This window comes from Mandrillus leucophaeus, unplaced genomic scaffold (genome assembly GCF_000951045.1).
Source record: "Mandrillus leucophaeus isolate KB7577 unplaced genomic scaffold, Mleu.le_1.0 Scaffold233, whole genome shotgun sequence".
Lineage (NCBI taxonomy): Eukaryota > Metazoa > Chordata > Mammalia > Primates > Cercopithecidae > Mandrillus > Mandrillus leucophaeus.
This window is the reverse complement of record NW_012102399.1, coordinates 4,274,705-4,295,404: the sequence shown is the minus strand read 5'-3', so window position 1 is coordinate 4,295,404 and position 20,700 is coordinate 4,274,705. Positions and strand designations below refer to the sequence as shown.

The following is a 20,700-nucleotide window of genomic DNA, read 5'->3' as shown; positions in this document are numbered from 1 at the left end:
CACAAGTGTTGCTACAACATTATGATTAAAAACAAAGGCTTCTGGCTGGGCACAGTGGCTCACACCTGTAATTCCCCTTTGGGAGGCCAAGGCAGGCGGATCACAAGGTCAGGAGTTTGAGATCAGCCTGGCCAATATGGTGAAACCGCGTCTCTACTAAACTTACAAAAATTAGCCAGGTGTGATGGCACGCACCTGTAGTCCCAGCTACTCGGGAAGCTGAGGCAGGAGAATCGCTTGAACCTGGTAAGTGGAGGTTGCAGTGAGCCATAATTGTACCACTGCATTCCAGCCTGGGGCCACAGAGTGATACTCCGTCTTTAAAAAACAAAACAAAACAAAAAAGAAAAGGCTTCCAAGTCACATTGGGATATGAAACTCAACTCTATTATTTCCTAGCTGTATGAACTGGGACAAATTATTTAATATCTCTAAGCCTCAGGTTTTTCATCAGTAAAGCACAGGTAATACCAACTTCGGCACAGTGTTGCTTTGAAAAGTAAACAAGATAATGTGTGTAAACCACAGCGTTTAATCCATCATAATTGCTCAATAAAAAAAGATTTTTATCATTAGAACTATTCTACAGTTATCTTCTGTGAGCAATTTATACATGTATTTACAACCATACAACTATAAAAAGTAAAGTAGATAGTCAAAAAGAATAGAATTACAAGGAGAAATAGAAAATACACAACTATAGTTGAATTTCTTTTTACACAATGGTCTCAGTAAGTGATTGAAGAAGTAGTTAAACAGTTATTCACAACTTTGGAAATTAAACAATGTAATTCTGGTCAGGTGTGGTGGCTTATACTTATAATTCCAACAGTAAGAGGATTGTTTGAGGCCAAGAGTTTGAGACCAGCCTGGGCAATGTAGTGACATCCCATCTTTACAAAAAAAAAAATTAATTATTTAGGCAAGATGGCTGTAGTCCCAGCTACTTGGGAGGCTGAGGTGGGAAGACTGCTTGAGCCCAGGAGTTCAGGGCTGCAGTGAACTATGATCATACCACTGCACTGCACCCTGGGCAACAGAGCAAGACCACATCTCTAAAAAAATTAAAATTAAAAATTAAAAATTTTATAAACAATGTAATTCCAAATTACAATGGGCAAAAGAAGAAATTCCAGTGAAAACTAGAAAATATTTTAAATAATCCACAGAAATATACCAAAACTTGAAGGACACAGCAAAAGGAAGGTCTAGAAGAAAATGCATAACCGTAACAGCTTACAGAAGAGGAACAAAGTAACGAGCTAAACATCCACCTCAAGAAGTCACAAACATATCAGCAAAACAAACCCAGAGAAACCAGAATAAAAAGCAAAAGGTAAGGAAATACAAATCAAAGTACAATAAAGTTAGAAAAGCCAAAAGTTGGTTCCCTAATAAGACTAATAAAACGATAAATCAAAAGTAAGACTGGTCAAGAAAAAAAATATGAGTTCTTCTCTGAGATGGGTATTTTTAAAAAAGAAAAGAAGAGGAGAAGGCACAAATAAGAAATGAAATAATTAAAAAGGGAGATTACCATCGCTTCTGTAGCATTACAAAATAATAAGGATTACTGAGGCCGGGCGGAGTAGCTCACTACCTGTAATCTCGGCACTTTGGGAGGCCAAGGCAGGTGGATTACTTAAGGTCAGGAGTTCAAGTCCAGGTTGGCCAACATGGTGAAATCCTGTCTTATACTAAAAATACAAAAATTAGCCGGGCATGATGGCAGGTGCCTGTAATCCCAGTTACTTGGAAGGCTGATGCAGGAGAATTGCCTGGACCCAGGAGAAAGAAGTTGCAGTGAGCCAAGATCATGCCACTGTACTCCAGCCTGAGCGACACAGTGAGACTCTGTCTCACAAAAAAAAAAAAAAAAAAGGAATACAGAGAACAATTTTATGCTAAATTTTAAAAACATATTTAGATACAATGGAAAAATTCTTAGACAATACAAATTACCAAATTGCCACAGAATAAGCCTAAAGAATACGACTAAAACTACTAATGAAATAAAAACCATAATAAAAAATCTTTGTAAAAAGAAAACTCTGGAGATCTTCTCCACAAAGTTCTACTCAATATTTAAGGAAGAATTATGCTCTTCTTTTCATCCAAATTCATCCATAAAACAGAAAATGATAAATCAGTCCCCAATTATTTTATGAGCTACCATTTTGATTCCAAATCCCAACAAGAACAGTACAAGAGAGAAAATTTAAACAGTTTCACTCATGAACATAGATGCAAAAGTTTTAAACAGTATAATGAATAAAGCAATATACAAAAAGAAAAAGATTCATGACAAAGTTAGCTTTATTGCAGGAATGCAAGTTTGGTTTAACATTTGAAATTCAAACTAGAAATTGATATTCATTCATAATGAAAACTATTAGCAAACTAGGAAAAGAAAACTTTTTTAATATGATAAAGGGCATTTTATAAAACACCTACAGCAAACCTCAGGAAACACTGTACTTAAAGTTGAAAGAAACAAATTAGAAACAAGACGAGGATGTTCCCTATTATTACTACTGTTTAAAAGTTTACACAAATCCTAGACAGAGAAATAAGGCAAGAAAAAGTAAAAAAAGGATCAGGAGGGAAAAGAACTCATTATTTATAGATGTGATTTCACATATAAAGAAGCTAAGAAACTCCATAGATGAATTACAAGAATCAATTAGATTGTAACCAGCTCAGTATGAAAAAGAGAACTGCATTTCTACATTCCATCAACGTTCAAGTAGTAGATGAAAAATATTAAAAAGATACCATTTACATTAAATGAAAATCAAATACCTAGGATGTGCAAATCTTCTACATAGAAAACAAAGCCTTATTGAGAAACTTTAAGAAACACCTAATAAATAGAGCAAAATGCCATGTTCATGGATTGAAGACAATACTAATGTAATATCATCAGTTCTCTTCAAATTGACCTAAACTCAATTAATTGAACTCAATGAAAACTCAATAAAAATTCCATACATCTTTTTATAATACTTGAACAAGATGATTCCAAAATTTACATGGAAATGTGAAGTGCTAAGAACAGCCAAAATCCTTTTGAGGAAGAACAAGGTGAGGGACACTTATTTGTCTGGATATCTAGACTTACTATAAAGTTAATATAAGGAAAAATTTAAATTTGACTGCATTAAAAATTACTCTTGTTCTTCTAAAAGCACTATTTAGAAAGGAAAGTCACAACACAAGGGAAGATATTTAAAATGCCATATAACTACAAAGGGCTCACATCCAGAATATATAGGAGGTTCCCATATATCAGTGTTTTTAAAAAACTAGCAGAAAAATGAGCAAGAAAAGTGAATGGGCAATCCATATCTGAAAAGTTGAATTGTTTTATCAGTTATCATTTTGTTTAAAAAAAATTAGAAAGTTTCAATAATAGCTTCATGCCACTTTAATATATTTCACAATGACAACAAAATTCAGTTTTCAGCTATATAGCATGATACTCCTAACCATACTTTTCTTTTTTGTCTCTTGTGTAAGATCATAATACTGGCTGTTTCATCTGTCCCAGAACATACAAATTCCCATTTGGTATCCACACTTGAGTACTGTTCATCATTTATTCTTACCTCCTTATTTACAGTTTTTGTGTTATTATTTCCAACACTACTTTTAAGTTTAAGTGAACCACCCAATTTTAAGGAACTGGGAGAATATACAACAAAATGGTAACGAAATACAAACTTAAACATAAACAATGTGCAAATGATATAAAAAAGGAGCTGTACTCTCTTTTAACAGAGTTTCAGTAAAGACAAACTAAATGACAGTTCATATAGCACATGAAACACTGAAAATATATTCCTTACAGAATTTCTGTAACAACTATCACAAATTGTATAGTTTAAACCTGTGAAATATTTTTTAAATATTTCATTGCCTTTTCTTCTGAAACTGGAAACCACCATATCGTGACAAATCAGAAGTAGTCTTTGGACTTCACGCTGAGAAGGACAAATCTAGTATAGTCAGACCAGGTACTTACAGCTAGATGAATACACACCACCTGCTATAACAGTGTCTGCCTCAACATGGCAGGCCCTAAGGATAATCTACTCAAACCCCTGGCTAGAGTTACCTCTGCTACCTGTTATCTTTTCCAATGCTTGGTTTGTTCCCCCAGCTTCATCAGTCCCTATGTTATTGCTGGAATCCTTCTTAGTGAAAAGATTTCGTCAGTTACGTCAGAAGCTTCCTCTACTGCTCTGAGGCCTGGTCTTGGACTTGTCAGCTGTAATGCTGTTCCCATCTCTGTATTCACCTTGTCTCTCTATCTGCTAGATTTCCATCTGGCCTATTCTGATACCTTCAGCACTTACTTATTCTAAAACAAGTGCTTCCCAGATTTATCTACCCATTCACCCAGCCCTTGCCTCATGCAAATTTTAATAATCTCATGGTTGAATAGTTTGTAAGCAGTTATCCCAGAGTAATTTGTTAACATAGAAAGACCACATTGCCCAAGGACTTTCATTCTCTGCTAATAAACACAATGGTCACTCAAAACATCACTTTATTATAAAAGTTAAGTAAATATATAAATTTCACAAGTCATCTTCCTTGAGAGGTCACAAATTTTATAACTATTGTAAATATGGTCTCTACATTTAAATGTGAATTTCTATCTGTAAAGAAGCTCAATTATTTTACCATGCAGTAAATTTAAGACTGCCAAATCTTTGTCTTTAAATTTAACAGTTCATTCACATGAATCAAATCCTCAAAAACCTAAGAAACTGAAAAGTTCTGAAATAGAATTTACCAAAAACTTAATTTTTATTTATTTTTTAACAACCTGGTGATCTTAATCACAGGCTGAAAAGTTAGTATCACATAATAACACAGTGTGCTGATATGCAACTTGGTTATCATTATTTTCTGTTTGAAAGATTAAAATACTCCTCACCAAAAAAATGAAAAGCTTTAAGAAATCTGCTTTGGAATAAAATACCCAAATAATGTCATCGGAGGTTTTCTTTATCTAGTAATCAACATAAGTAACTGCATCCATTCTAAAATATACAGTTTTTCTTTGGTAATAGATAAAAATGAGCATCTCATCTCTAGGTATTTTGCTTCCATATTCAATTATAACAAATGATAACACTGCCTAAGTAGTTTATACAAAAGCCATTACTTTGATAAAATTGCTGCAATACTGTAATGAATCCACTGGGGCTTCCAGAAGGGGAAAAAACAATATGAATTCAGTGCGAAAACATTTAAAAGCACAGCCAAATGTCCCCATTTGACTAGAATGTTTATGAATACCCATAAAATGGAAGCTGGCCTAAGATATGCTAAATTCCTCTTTCAAAAGGGGTACTCAATACACTCTGTAGAAAAGGATTTGTTTAATAAAGCCAAAGCCAGTTTATATTCCCAATACATGTCTAAAATTCAAGAGACTTTTTTCTTCAAGCTTTGGCATTCAAAGTCTATGTTCCAGAATTCTTCAAAGCTAAGAACGTTAAGGAAAAAAATAGTGAACATATTTTACCAGTGAAAATAACAAAACAATCATGTGCTGGATCCTAATAACATCTTGACAATAATGTGATTACTAACCAGAGAATTCCCCTCTTTTTGGATATCTGGGTTCCCAGGAGTGACTTATCTATGACTACATTATAAGTTTACATCTCCAACAAAAGCCATACAGGCAGGAAGGCAGGCAGCAAATATCTATCAAATGTTTATTAAGGTCCTACTATTTACGAACCACTGTATTGGGTACTGAAAGATAAAGAAATACGGAGATTATAAATTGGGAGGGAAGGCACAACTTAGCTATACACTGAAAGTTAGTCAGTATGAGATACTATATTTGAGTGCCAAAATGTCTACCACATGGTCAGTACTTAATATTTTTGATTTTATCTAAGTTACATAAAATGTGAGATCCTTGGATTTGACTAAAAAGTCTCTGATTCACCAATTATTTAAAAAACAGTTTGGGACTAAGCACAGTGGCTCATGCCTGTAATCCTAACACTTTGAGAGGCTGAAGCAGGAGGATCACTTGAAGCCAGAAGTTCAACACTAGCCTGGGCTACATAGTAAAACCCTGTCTCTATAAACAGCAACAATAAAACAACAACAACATTTAATTAGCTGGTCATGGTGGTGTATGCCTGTAATCCTGACCTACTCAGGAGGCTGAAAAGGGAGGATCTCTTGAGCCCAGGAAGTCAAGGCTGCAGTGAGACATGATCATGCCACTGTACTCCAGCCTGGCTGACAGAACAAGACCCTGTTGCCCCACCAAAAAATAAAACAAAAAATTAAAAACAGCTTGGGGAAAATAATAATTTAAATATAGACTGGGTATTAGATGATTCTAATGAATCATGTCTAATGTAAGAAAAGCTTTCATATTTCTTAGAAATATACACTGAATCTGCAAGGCTGAAATGACACGTAGTTAGAAATTATCTTTGAAATACTTCAGGAAAAGAAGAGAGAAAGGAAGAAACAGAGGAAGAAGAGAAAAATTAATAGCTAAATCAAGTGAGGCAAAAATCTTAGTAACTGTGGTGCTTGAGTGATGGGCATATTAATGGTCCATTACTATTCTCTCCCCACTTCTGGATATGTTTGAAATTGTAATAAAAAAGTAAAAGAAAAATTTCTTAAGACTGGAGTTTGAGCTGGCAAATGAAGACGAATAGGTAGGGGTTGAAAAGGAGAGCATTTTAGGCATTCTACCTCATTTCTAGCCCATTTGCCAATACACTAGAAGCCATTCCTCAATTTTCTTGGCTACACAATGCAGCAGTCAGATCTCAGCAATTCTGAGTGCCTCAGCCCCCACCATGGTTAGCTGGCCTGCTTGCTCTCTTTTTCTAACTTTTCTGACAGCCCACAAGCTCAGGATTTTGGCCCTGATCCATCTACTACATCTATCCTTCTAAATTTTGTTTCTAATTCCATGTGTCTCCAATTCCCAGTAGTTAATAGACTCCGGCTACAAAATGTAATACAAAAAGTTAAGAGATACACATTAAATGATAAACTCCATGGTAAATAACCTGTATGAACTCAGAGTCCCTTGAAAACTTAGGTTGTCTATTGTAACATGTCCTTGACACTTGAATGTTTCCACCAAGTTGGTAGGTGGGCCTGGATAGAATGAATGCCTTAACTGGAAACAGTTTTACTTTCTGCTATTAAGTCCTAGTTTGCCTTTCACCCATATGTCTATTCCATCTTGGGGATTTCTAAATCTTTTCAGTAGTTTTAAAAGGTTAGAAATACCTGCATCACAAATTCTCGACGTCGAGGCATTCCTCTTTCTGAAAGCAAAACATAATCTGGCTCCTTTTCCTTTTTGGCCTGTTGAATTTGCGCCAGGCGGCTAATAGGGTTCATCCCTTGGCCATATTCTGGTCCAGCCTAAAAATTAATTTAAGAAAAAGTTTTAAAATATGCTTGTGAAACTTGTTATTGAATCCTTAAAAAAACAGTGCTGCTTCCCTCCACCCCCACACCCCAAAACTGTGACTAGAAAAGATAAATGAGTCATTTATGAATATTTATAAAGGAAAGTCATAAAATAGACCTGTAACCAAGGCTTCTATGGGACGTGGAGCTTAAAGGTATTAATTGCAAGCTGGGTCAACTATGCTTTTTAAATTGGGCAAACTTTTCAGTATACCAGAGGTGCTTCACAACTTCTGTTCATCAAGAAACATCAAAAAGAACATAAGAAGACCAACCATGAACTGGGAAGAGATATTTGTAACATTTTATTTTATTTTATTTTATTTTATTTTATTTTATTTTATTATTTTATTTTTATTTTTATTTTATTTTATTTATTTTTTGAGACAGAGTTTCACTCTGTCGCCCAGGATGGAGTACAATGGTACAATTTCAGCTCACCATAACCTCCGTCTCCCAGGTTCAAGCGATTCTCGTGCCTCAGCCTCCCAAATAGCTGGGACGGCGTGCACCACCATGCCCGGCTCATTTTTATATTCTTAGTAGAGATGGGGTTTCATCATGTTAGCCAGGCTGGTCTTGAACTCCTGAGCTCAGGTGATCTCACCAGCCTTGGCCTCCGAAAGTGCTGGGATTACAGGTGTGAGCCACAGCGCCCAGCCACAACACACATAACTTTAAAAAGACATAACCAGTATCCAAAATATATTTTTTAAGACTCCTAAAAAGTATTAAGAAAAGGAGAATATAAAAGGGAAATGGGCAAAAGAGATAAATAAATACGTCATATAAGGAAAAACTCAACATATGAAATGATAACCTCTAGGACACAGAAAATACATATTAAAAACTTCAGTAAGTTACTATTTCACACCCACCAAATTAGCAAAAATTAAGAAGTCTAACAGCCCTAACTGGTGAGAATGGGGAGTAACACAAACTCTTATAAAACACCGGGAGTACTATAAATCAGGAAACAACCTGGCAATGTCTAGTAAAGCCTGAGACGGTACATCCTACCCCAACTAGCCTATACCTAGGCACATATATACCCTAGAAAACTGTAACCCATGGACACATATGTACAAGAATATCCACAGATGCATTATTTGAAATAGAAAAAAAAAAAAACTAGCACAAATATTCATCAACAAAAGAACAGATAAATTACAACATGTTCATATAATGGAATGGTATATAGCAGTGAAAATGAATTAATTATTGCTACATGCATCAAGATGAATGAATTTCAGAAAGAACACTAAGTAAAAAAAGCAAGCACAGAATAATATATATAGTATATTTTATGTAAAGTCCACTAAAACTACAAAATACTGCTGAAATTAAGATCTAAATAGTCAATACATCATGTTCACAGATCAGAAGACTCAACAATAAGATGTCAATTCTCCTCAAAATCCCAGTAGACTTTTTTCCTTTTTTTTTTTTTTGAAACGGAGTCTCACTGTTGCCCAGGCTGGAGTGCAGTGGCAAGATCTCAGCTCATGGCAACCTCAGTCTCCTGGGTTCAAGCGATTCTCCTGCCTCAGCCTCCCAAGTAGCTGGGACTACAGGTGCATGCCACCAAGGATGGTTAATCTCTGTATTTTTAGTAGAGACAGGGTTTCACCATGTTGGACAGGCTGGTCTCAAACTCCCGACCTCAAGTGATCCTTCCACCTCGGCCTCCCAAAGTGTTCAGATTACGGGCATGAGTCACCGCACCTGGCCCCCAGTTGGCTTTTTAAAATTTAATGTGTAAACTAACACTAAAATTCATATGGAAATGCAAAAGACAAAGAACCAAAACTTTGCGGGAAAAAAAAAGACTCAGACTACCTAATTTCAAGATTATAAAACTATGGCATTCAAGATAGTGCATGTAGTATTGGTATAAAGACAGACAAAGGGACCAATGAAACAGAATACGTGCCCAGATACAGATACACACACACACGGTCACATGATTTTCAAAAAAGGTACAAAAAGAATTCAGCGGGGTAGTCTTTTCAGCCAATAATATTGGGACAATTGGCTATTCATATATAAAAAGAAAAAGGAAAAAAAAAATCTTCAAGCCAAACCTCATACCATTTATAAAAATAATTAACTCAAAATGTCTCACAGATGCAAATGTAATTTCTAAAACTACAAGACTTCCAGAAGAAAAATTTTTGTAACTTGGTTAGGTAACAATTCTTAGATATAACACCAAAATCACGTTCCATGTAAAAAACTAATAATAATAAAACAAAACAAAAATATAAATAATAACATAAATTAAATATAATAAATCTTCAAAATTAATAACTTCTGCTCTTTGAAAAAGACAAGTCACAGGCTTGAAGAAAATATCTGCAAACTACATATGTGATAAAGCACCTGTATCCAGAGTGTATAAAGACCTCTAAAAATTCAATAATAAATTTATTATTATTTGAAATAAGCATTAAAATTTGTTAAGCTGGTAAAAAATTTAAATAAACACTTCATCAGGCCTCATGTGACAGTAAACACATAAAAAATTCTCAATATCATCAATTTCCATTACAGAGGAAATGTAAATTAAAACCAGAATGAGGTATCAATACCCCTGTATGTGAACATCTGAAATTTTAAAAACTGACTATGCTAGGTGTTAGCAAGGATGTGAAACAACTGGAGTTCTCACACACTGCTGATGAGAATGTAAAAGAGCACAGCTGCTACAACTTTGAAAGACTAAAGTTGACTACATACCTACTAAATGACCAAACCATTCCACTTTGAAGGATTTACCCAAGAGAAATGAAAGCACATGCTCTTAAGATATATACACAAACGTTCATAGCTGCTTTATGAGTAACAACCAAAAATTAAAAACAGCCCAAATATCAAATATCCACTGACAGGCGAATGGATAAACAAGTGGTGGTATATCAATTCAATGAAATATTACCTGCAAAAAAACAGAACCACCAATTCATGCATGCAATAATAAGGATGAATCTCAAAATAATTATGCTGGGTTAAAGAAGCCAGACAAAAAAAGAGTGGTTTCTTAGCAAATGAAGGTGGAAGATTACAAAGGGACATGAGGAAAATTCTGGGAGGAATGGATAGGTTCACTATCTTGACTGTGGTCATGGTTGTACACATGCAAACAAATATGAAAACAAACAGTGCACTTTAAACATGTACAACTCATTCTATGTCAATTATACCTCAATAAAGTTGTTTAAAGGAACTAAACAAATAACATTTTTTAGAAAAACAAACACAGTAGAACTGTAAGGTAGGAAATGGTCATACAAACTAATGATAGAGGTTGCCTAGGGAAGATTGCATGAGGATGTGATGGAAGAGGAGCACACAGAGAGCTTCAAAGCTTATTGAGAAATGTTTTATACTGAAGTTGGGCAGTAGGTCTTTCTCACACTTACTTAGTATGCTTTTTTACTTATACACAAGTTTATACACAGCTTTTTGCATGTATTATAACATAAAAGCAAAAATTTTTGGAAACCAAATGATCTTTCTGCATATGAACTTTCTTCATGTATTTTTCCTAGAAATAAGTTTGCATCTATTATATGGTCAAAACTTTACTTCCACCTATGAAAATTTATTCTTGTCTCTACTGTCTGTAGAGACATGGATAATCACTCTATTACAGATTACATGTTACACTAAACTTATCTAAAAGCCACTGTGCAGTCTTAGCTCTTCCAGATGATTGCTGCCATTTCGTTCAGACAATTTCTAGTATGGTGCTCCAGGTACAGCCTCCAGGCAGATCTCTCATGGTCTTTCAAACTAAGTTTAGGATTTTGGACTTTATCCAAAGAGTAAGAAAATTACTGAAAGATTTTAAGCAGAGGCATGATATGATTAGACAAGTGCCTCTAAAAGATCATACTTTTTAAATGATCATTTGGTGTCAAGAGTACTTGTAGCCAGTTAAAACCTTAACTGTAGTAGTTTAGGTTAAGAGATGACTGTGAGTTGGACCAAAGAGTGGTAGAAGGGATGGAAAGAAAGGAACCAACTTAAAAAATATTAGGTGATGAGGCCAAGCACAGTGGCTCACTCCTATAATCCCAGCATTTTGAGAGGCCAAGGCGGGGCGGATCACAGCATCAGGAGTTTGAGACCAGCCTGACCAACATGGTGAAACCCCGTCTCTCCTAAAAATACAAAATTAGCCAGGTGTGGTGGCCCATGCCTGTAATCCCAGCTACTCAGGAGGTTGAGGAAGGCAGGAGAATCACTTGAACCCAGGAGGCCGAGATCACGCCACTGCACTCCAGCTTGGGCGACAGAGCGAGACTCATCTCATAAAAAAAAAGAAAAAAAAAGAAAAAAAGAAAAAAAAGAAATATTAGGTGACTGAATAAATAGGACTTAATAAGTGATTGGACATAAGGGGTAAGAGAGAAGTTAAACGCCGGGTGCAGTGGCTCATGCCTGTAATCCCAGCACTTTGGGAGGCCAAGGTGGGTGGATCACAAGGTCAGGAGTTCAAGACCAGCCTGGCCAACATGGTGAAACCCTGTCTCTACTAAAAATACAAAAATTAGTCAGGCGTGGAGGCAGGCACCTGTAATCCCAGCTGAGACATGAGAATCGCTTGAACCCAGGAGGCAGAGGTTGCAGTGAGCCGAGATAGGGCCACTGCACACCAGCCTGGGCAACAAGACCAAAACTCCATCTTCAAAAAAAAAAAAAAAGAGAAGTTAAAAATGACCCCCAGTAGTTTCAGCAGCTGGGTGTTAGTGCCAGTCACTGAGATAAAGAACGCTGCAGGAGAAAGAGGTTTAGAAGGGAACATGATGAATTCGGGCCCAAATTTGAGGCACCCATGAAATAGTAAGTGGAGATGTCTAATAGGCAGTGCAGAGCATATGGTATTCGGGAATCACCTATTTAAAGATGAAATTGAACACCTAGAAGTAGAAGAACAGCTTAGGGAAAGAGGAGGAAAAAGACTGAGAACTTCACTGTTGCAATGGTTAGATGAAGGGAAAGGAAAGAGCAAAAGAAACTTTTAATTTTTGATAAAATACTGTTTTCAACTTCTACTTATATCCTGAAAAATAAAAATTAAATAAAGGGCCGGGTGTGGTGGCTCATGCCTGTAATCCCAGAACCTTGGGAGGCCGAGGCGGGTGGAACATGAGGTCAGGAGATCAAGACCAGCCTTGCCAACATGGTTAAACACTGTCTCTACTAAAAATACAAAAAAAAATTAGCTGAGCATGGTTATGTGCCGTAATCCCAGCTACTCGGGAGGTTAAGGCAGGAGAATCAATTGAACCCGGGAGGCGGAAGTTGCAGTGAGCCAAGATCGTGCCATTACACTCCAGCCTGGCAACAGAGCGAGACCCCGTTTCAATTTTAAAAAATAAATTAAATTAATTATAAGGGGAATCAAGAAGGACTGATGAGAAAAGACAAATCCACATAATAATTCATAAGTCTAAGATTGAGATCCCAATGAAAAGATAAAGAGAAGCTCTGAGTCTAGTGCTAGAAGTAGTATGCCCAGTTCATGAAGATGTTAAATAAATAGGAATGTGTTTCCAGTGGTATACTGTCTTTATTTCTGTTTAATTTGACTCAAAGAATGTCTCTGAGTTCCAAGGAAATTATTGCTGATATAGATTGCAATGAAAAGAATCAGATACATAAATCTAATTTAGATAATGATGGAGTTCAGTGTACATTAAGAATTGCTTGGGGCTGGGTGCAGTGGTTCACGCCTGTAATCACAGCACTTTGGGAGGCCGAGGTAGGCAGATCACTTGAGCCCAGGAGTTTGCGACCTGCCTGCACAACATGACAAAACCCTGTCTCTACAAAAAAATACAAAAAATTAGCTGCACTTGGTGGTGTTGTGCCTGTAGTGACAGCTACTTGGGGGGCTGAGGTGGGAGGACCACCCGAGACCAGAAAATCAAGGCTGCAGTGAGCTGAGATCCTACCATTGCACTCCATACTGGGCAACAGGGGTGAGACCTTGTTTCAAAAAAAAAAAAAAAAAAACAAAAAACTCTGGGTGGCCAAGGCAGATCACTTTAGCTCAGGAGTTCAAGACCAGCCTGGCCAACATAGTAAAACCCCATCTCTACCAAAAAATACCAAAATTACCTAGGTATGGTGGCATATGCCTAGTCCCAACTACTCTGGAGTATGACATGGGAGAATCGTTTGAACCCAGGAGGCAGAGATTGCAGCCAGCCGAGATCATGGTGCCACTACACTCCAGCTTGGGAGACAGAGTGAGACCCTGTCTCAAAAAAAAAGGTGGGGGTGGGGGAGGGGATTACTTGGTTTCTTGCTCTGACTGAAATGAACTACCAGCACCTTTGACAATTAAGTTATTCCTTGGACAGCAAATCTTAAATCATCATTCTATATACCAATAAAGACAGTGTTGTAATAACTGTGTCCAGAACACTTGATCTCTAAGATTAGAAAGCGCTCTTTGAAGTCTCATCTTATAGAGGAGAACTACATTTAAAAACAGAATGTAAACACAAAGACATTATCAAGGCAGTTTTACATGTTAACAGGATAACCCTATACAGTGAATCTGAAAATCCAGAAGTTCACAATTAACCAGTATCAAATGGGCACTGCAGTCAGATGTGACAACTGGATCTGAAAGCTGACTCTGCTGCAGGATCTTGGATAGGTTTCTTAAATATAAAGGGCCTAATCTGTAAGATGGAAATGAATGCTGCATCACAGAGTGATTAAGAGGATCAAATGAGACAATGTGATTGTTTTATTCCTTTAAATAAAACCAAGGCAAATGATCAGATATTTTCTCTGCTTCCATTGAGTGTAAGAAACTATAGACCCTCAATGTATAAGCCATACAAGGAAGTGAGGAAAATGCTGAAAATCAGGATACTATTCCAGCTGACATATTATAAGGTATGAACATAAAATTATCTAAATTCCAACTCATTATACACATTGTTCTCTCAAAATAATCTTACATTTCACAGAGTATCTACAAGCTTTATTTTAACATAAGACAGACATGGCAAAAGTAACTCCAAGTGTGATGTATATGAGGAAAAATGCAGGAGGCTAACCTAGTCTGGGAGTAGGAGAGGACCAGAGGAGTCCCTAAAAAAGTCAAGTTTATGCTGAGATCTGAATGATGCATGGGAGGGAAGTTCTGGGATAATATTGCTTATATACTGGAAGCAGTAGCAAGTAATTGAGAATTCAAAATGTTTCTCCTGTCTCCCACCTCTGCGAAATAACATTTAAATAATAATCTTGCTTTTAATAGCTATAGTTAAAACAAGAGTTAGATTTATATCCTACTATAGAAATGTACAGATCTTTTCTAGCCTAACAATTTATTATCATTATTATTATCATTTTGAGATGGAATCTCATTCTGTCACCCAGGCTGGAGAGCAGAGGCAGTGATCTTGGCTCACCTCAACCTCTGCCTCCTAGGTTCAAGCGATTCTCATGCCTCAGCCTCCTGAGCTGTAGCTGGGATTACAGATGCTTGCCACCACACCCGGCTAATTTTTGTATTTTTAGTAGAGACCAAGTTTCGCCATGATAGCCATGCTGGTCTCGAACGCCTGGCCTCAAATGATCCACCCGCCTCAGCCTCCCAAAGTGCTGGGATTACAGGCGTGAGCCACTGCGCCCAGCCTGGTTTATTATTCTTAATTTATCAAGATAAAACTTAGTTAAATAGATTAGACGGAAGTTATGTGACCAGTTTTGTGCCACCATTCCAACATAAAATGCTGTACTTCCATCTTAGAAAAGCCATAGATTTTATATATTAATAGATTTAAGAAAACAGTTCATGGATACATTCACATAAACATAAAATGTGAATAGGCAGTGTCAGATACAAAATACCAATAGTTAATATGTGCTATTTATTACAGTGTTTGCATTATCATTAATAACAATGAATACTTAATAATTACTAATGCATTTTGTGCACTGTTTCAGTTAATACTTACAACAATCCCATACAGCAAGGTCAATTACTACTCCCACTTTATAAATGAAGAAATATTTTTAAAGTTAGGTAACTTGCTCAGGCCACAGGGATTCATACTCAAAATTAACTCCAAAGGTCATTCTCTTAATAGCTATATTCTACTCCTGACTGTGTAGGAGGTGCACATGAATGAAAGTGCCAGTCCTCTTTGAAACCACTATGACTCATGATAAGTAGAGCTATTTGCATTTATTTTTAGTCTACCTTACATATAACATGTAATTCCAGTTCACGGAATGCATTACCTACTACATCTTCTTCTAAGTGAAGTAATGTCAGCATTCATTAAAAACAAGTATTTAAGTAGTTATTTTTGTATATATGTATGTACGTATTTTTAAATAAAACAAAGGTATAAAGGTATAAAACCTGTAAAAATACCTAAATTGTGCCACTGTGCAATCAAAAAACAAAAGAAATCCATTGAGATTAAATACATTTCTTATCTGTAATCCTTCATTTGTATGGCCTAATCAGAAGAAGGCTGCTAAATCAGTGAGGCTGAGCCAGCAACTGAAATGCTGGCAATTTAAGGCTTTCTCTGGAAACACAAAACTCTAGCTCCAGACATGTCATACGTGTCAAGCATTCACAGGCACTGTCCTGTACTAAATGCTGATTCATCTCATTCCTCTCATATTTACTTTTCTCTCTTATTAATGTAAATAAATTCTGACCCAATAAAAGAGTCACATCTTGAAAAGCTGTATGCCCTATATTCTTCTTTCGCAAGGTATACACATCTGAATGAATGGCAACAAAATAAGACCATCTACTTCATAAGGTTACTATGTGGATTAAAGGTGATTAAAGCATGCAAAGTGTTGGGACAAAGTCTGGCACATGGAGTGCTTTATGATTTCCAGCTGCTGCAGCTATTATTGTTAGTATTAGTCATATGATTTTTTTGTGTATCCTGTTACCATTTCATGATACCCTAAGAAGTTACTATGTAACAGCCTTGTATGCAGAAAGAACACTGGATTAGACAGCAGTTCAGGTGGTTCGACATGACTGTTGAATAAAAATGGGCAAACTCTTTGAACATATTTTGTAAAATCCTATTTGTAAAATGAGGGCTAACATCATCCACCTTACACAGTCATGAGGAGTTACAGTAAAGGTGACATGAATGGGAAAGCACTTTTTAAACAACAAAAAAATATATAAATACCTAAGATTATGATTATTTGATGAACAAATGCAGGTGCACAAGTATTTAAAAAGCAAAACAGAACTGTCATTAATTTATAGTCACATGTCCTGCCCTGATTTCAGGACTGTATATAATCCATAAGTTCAGGGACTTGCCTTATAGAAAAATGCTTATCTATAGCTACTATAATATTTACTTAGTAAAACTGACTGATGTTCACAAACATAAACTTACCTTTACTATTGTTTTAGGGCGTTTTTTAAAAAATAGTTTTGGCTTTTCCACCACAGGAAGAGGTGGAAGTTTTTTAAGCTCCTGTAAGACGGTGGTCGCAGCGCGCTTCTTGGAGAGTTTTTTGCTATTTCCTTCTCCTTCCGCAGAGAACTCTCCTACTGACACTCGAGTAACAAAGCTTTTCATATGTGGTGGTCCACTTTCTTTAATAACCTATTAAATACAAGTAAAATATTAAACAATGGATAGGCACTTAAGATGTATTCTTATAGTATGACTTAATATTCATATCAAAACCAAAATTAGTATTACGCCAAAATTATAGTATTTCTTTAAGAAAGCTATTATGAAGGTATTATATTGGGACTATTTATGACACTTGATGCTTAATGCAGTTGAAACAAAAGAAATCTAAATAAACACATTTGATTCACAGTCAAAATGATTTTTTATTAGTTTAAAACAGATAATTCTAATTACAGTTTCCTCCATGTCTTATGGAGCACAAATTTAAGAACATCAAAAATACCATTAGATTAGATACCATATTAGATAGGCCATCTAGAATGATAATTTGTATATAATTACATATATCTAACTTTCTCCTATGTATGAGTAAATTACTGGAGAAACATGTAGTTCTATAAACCACAAGGCACCGTGCCTGTGGAAGCCTCTCAAAAACAGGTGATGGATGAAAAGTAAGCTGTTTTTGATAGGGATGTCAAAGGCTGTTTTATAGAAAGGGAAATTTATTCTTGTGGCATGATTTGAAAAACGTTAAGTAGGTATGCCAAAAAAAATCCTAGCTTTCTAGAGCAATGAGTTATGGATTTGTCAACTATGAATGTAATGTTACTAAACCTTGCTTAATCTGCTCTCACTTTTACACTATGCCAGCTTTTGGAGGAAATACGTCTTCCAAATCCTGAGGACTCAAAACTTTAGTCTCCTTCAAAATTCTGACCTATACAAGATGCCCTATTCAAGCAGTTTACTATTTAACATTACACTGAAATTTTGTCTTCTAATATCGGATACTAATTAGGAAAAGGAATGAAAGCACCGCAATATCTCAATAAGGTGACATTATTACGGATAAGGAATTTATCACAAGCATAGTTTCCAAGTAATTTAGGTTTACTACTTGAAACACCAAAACTGTTTATTTTAACCACTTTGATGGACATTCTTCTCAATTTAAAAAAAAATATATATATATATGTATTTATTTTACTGACTTAATAGAGAATACTAAATATTTAACCTTTAATTGTTCACATTAGATCATTATAAACATCAGATATCCTATGCCATAATATATTGATGTTCCCAAGAACATCTAAGAATAATAAAACTGTTTGTAGTCACTGCAGCCTTTAAAAAAAATCCCAATGATTTTTCAGTATAAGCAATTACTTTTTACAGGTTTTCCAAATTTTCCATATCATTTCTTGCTGGACCAATAGGCTCTCAAGTACATTCTCTCCCTGACTTCCTCATTTTGCTGCTTTTAACATGCTGTGGACTGAGAACTGAGATAATGCAACTTGTCAGAATGTGTCCAAGAGAAAGCTAACAGTTTCTCAGTCCAACTCAAATGATCCTGCCAATGAGTAAGATGTGGGAGCTTTCTAGTAGGTGAATGTCATACAATGTGAGGGAAGATTATCCACAACTCTTTCAGCTTATTTCCTGGTTCTTGCCTACTTTCCAGACATGAGTTGTAAAATTAGTGACCTCTTAATAAGGGAAGTATTATGATAATTATTTTTTTAAGTTTTCTTCAATTTTATGAATATATTTGCGATATATTTATCTAGCTGTAAAATCAAGAGTTGCTTCATTACATCTTCTTGGTGATTTTGTTAGTTGAGGTTAATGTTAAACATATTTTGGCCTCCACACAATTGAAAAAAAATGGGATATTAACATATGTGTCACTAAATCTTAACTTGAATAAATTTAATTTAATCCTATTTAAAATACCAAATCCTATAGGATACCACAAATTATCTACACCCAGAAAATAACTTTTATAAAAATTGAAATATCATGTATACAAAAGGCTTAATACAGAAAATAAAAAAATCAGAAGGAATCTGTGTTATCCTCATGATTTCTATTCTCACCAGGGCTTAGATCATTTTGTAATACTGGGTTCGAACATACAGAAGCACATTAACTCTTGCAGGATACTAGTATACCAGTTAATTTTATTTGTTTGTTTGTTTGTTTAAAATAACCAGAGCAAGGGAAAAAATGGGAAGATCTCTACCGAGTACATACCTCAAAACTGACAGGCATATTTCGCTTCAGAGCAATTTCAAACACTAAGCTGATCTCAGACTTATTTGCATCTTTGTCATCATCCATATCCTTTCCTGATTCACCATTCTAAATCACAAAAAATAGGATAACACTGAATCGTGACATTATAACAAACTTTACTTTTATTCTACAGTCAAGACGGCCTATTTAAATTACAAGAAGAAACAACAAACTATAGACTGTATCTGCTGCATTGTCCTGTAACCACAGCAGTCAAGGGCTTTGCTGCCAGGCTTTTTGTTACTTGGTTTTTAGTTTGTTTTCCTTGAAGGAAAAGTATTTAATGCAGACTGGAAATCTTTTACTCAACCATACACTAATTTGAATTTAGCCTACATCCCTAGACCTGGCTCTCTTGTTTTAGAGTTCTCTACCCACCCAACCCCCAACACCCAGGAATTCCCCCGCCACTGGTGTTCTAATGTGATCTATGAGGATGAAGTTGCAGAAAGAGTACAGGATGCAAACCAGGAGCATCCTAGTTGGAGATCTATGTCTGGCACAGGCCTCGGTTTCTTTATTCACTTATTTAACACATACTTCTGGAAGGCCTCATATATGCTGAACCCACTATAACTATTAGAGAGAAAGAGACAGTATTCCTGCTGTCAAGAAGTGTATGATCTCATGGGAAAACAGATCAAGAAATAGATAGGAGCTCTCATGAAAGAGTACAAGCAGAAAAACACCTAAGTCTGCCATTAAGATAAATATCAAAGGAGAAAGAAACAATTGGTTTGGGGAAAGGAAAACTGTAGAGTTTGAACTGTAAGGTAAGTAAGAAGCTCACTATGCTGCCGAGCGCGGTGGCTCACACCTGTAATCCCAGCACTCTGGGAGGCCAAGGAGGGTGGATCACGAGCTCAGGAGATCGAGAACATCCTGGCCAACACAGTGAAATCCCGTCTCTACTAAAAATACAAAAAATTAGCCAGGCGTGGTGGCATGCGCCTATAGTCCCAGCTACTTAGAAGGCTGAGGAAGGAGAATCGCTTGAACCTGGGAGGCAGAGGTTGTAGTGAGCCCAGATCCCACCACTGCATTCCAGCCTGAGCAACAGAGCGAGGCTCCATTTCAACAACAACAACAAAAAAGGAAGCTCACTATGCTATGTATAGGACATGCCTGAGCTACAGATACTATTTTGAAGTCAGTCGAGAAAGTAGCTGAAGCCAGGAGAATGAGTGAGATTACTCAAGAACAGACTCAATGTCCTTGTTTGTAAAACAAAGGAGGACTGAAAAAATCTATAAAATCTCTTCCACTTTAAATCCCTGATTCTATATTCACACAATGTAATCTATATTCAATAAACATAGTATGAAATATAAGCCAAGTCAATGTTATTTCTCATCCTCATATACATCCCCAAATCCCCAGATGCCTAGGAAGCGAACTCAAGGGAAGAACCAAAGTTCTGAAAGGTATAATCATCCTGCAGGAACACATGAAGCAAGTACAGTAG

The 20,700-nt window shown here is 36.1% G+C and overlaps 1 protein-coding gene across 2 annotated transcripts in view; it reads right to left on the bottom strand.

Annotated features, from left to right (window-relative positions):
* The window catches only part of STAU2 (staufen double-stranded RNA binding protein 2), a 341,604-nt gene that overhangs the window by 189,458 nt on the left and 131,446 nt on the right, over positions 1–20,700 (bottom strand). For both annotated transcript variants that reach the window (XM_011982002.1, XM_011982001.1), the window contains 3 exons: positions 19,194–19,301; positions 16,905–17,117; positions 7,297–7,434 (listed from right to left, as the gene is read on the bottom strand). In XM_011982002.1, coding sequence (XP_011837392.1) covers positions 7,297–7,434; positions 16,905–17,117; positions 19,194–19,301 — 459 coding nt within the window. The remainder of the gene's footprint in view (positions 1–7,296; positions 7,435–16,904; positions 17,118–19,193; positions 19,302–20,700) is intronic.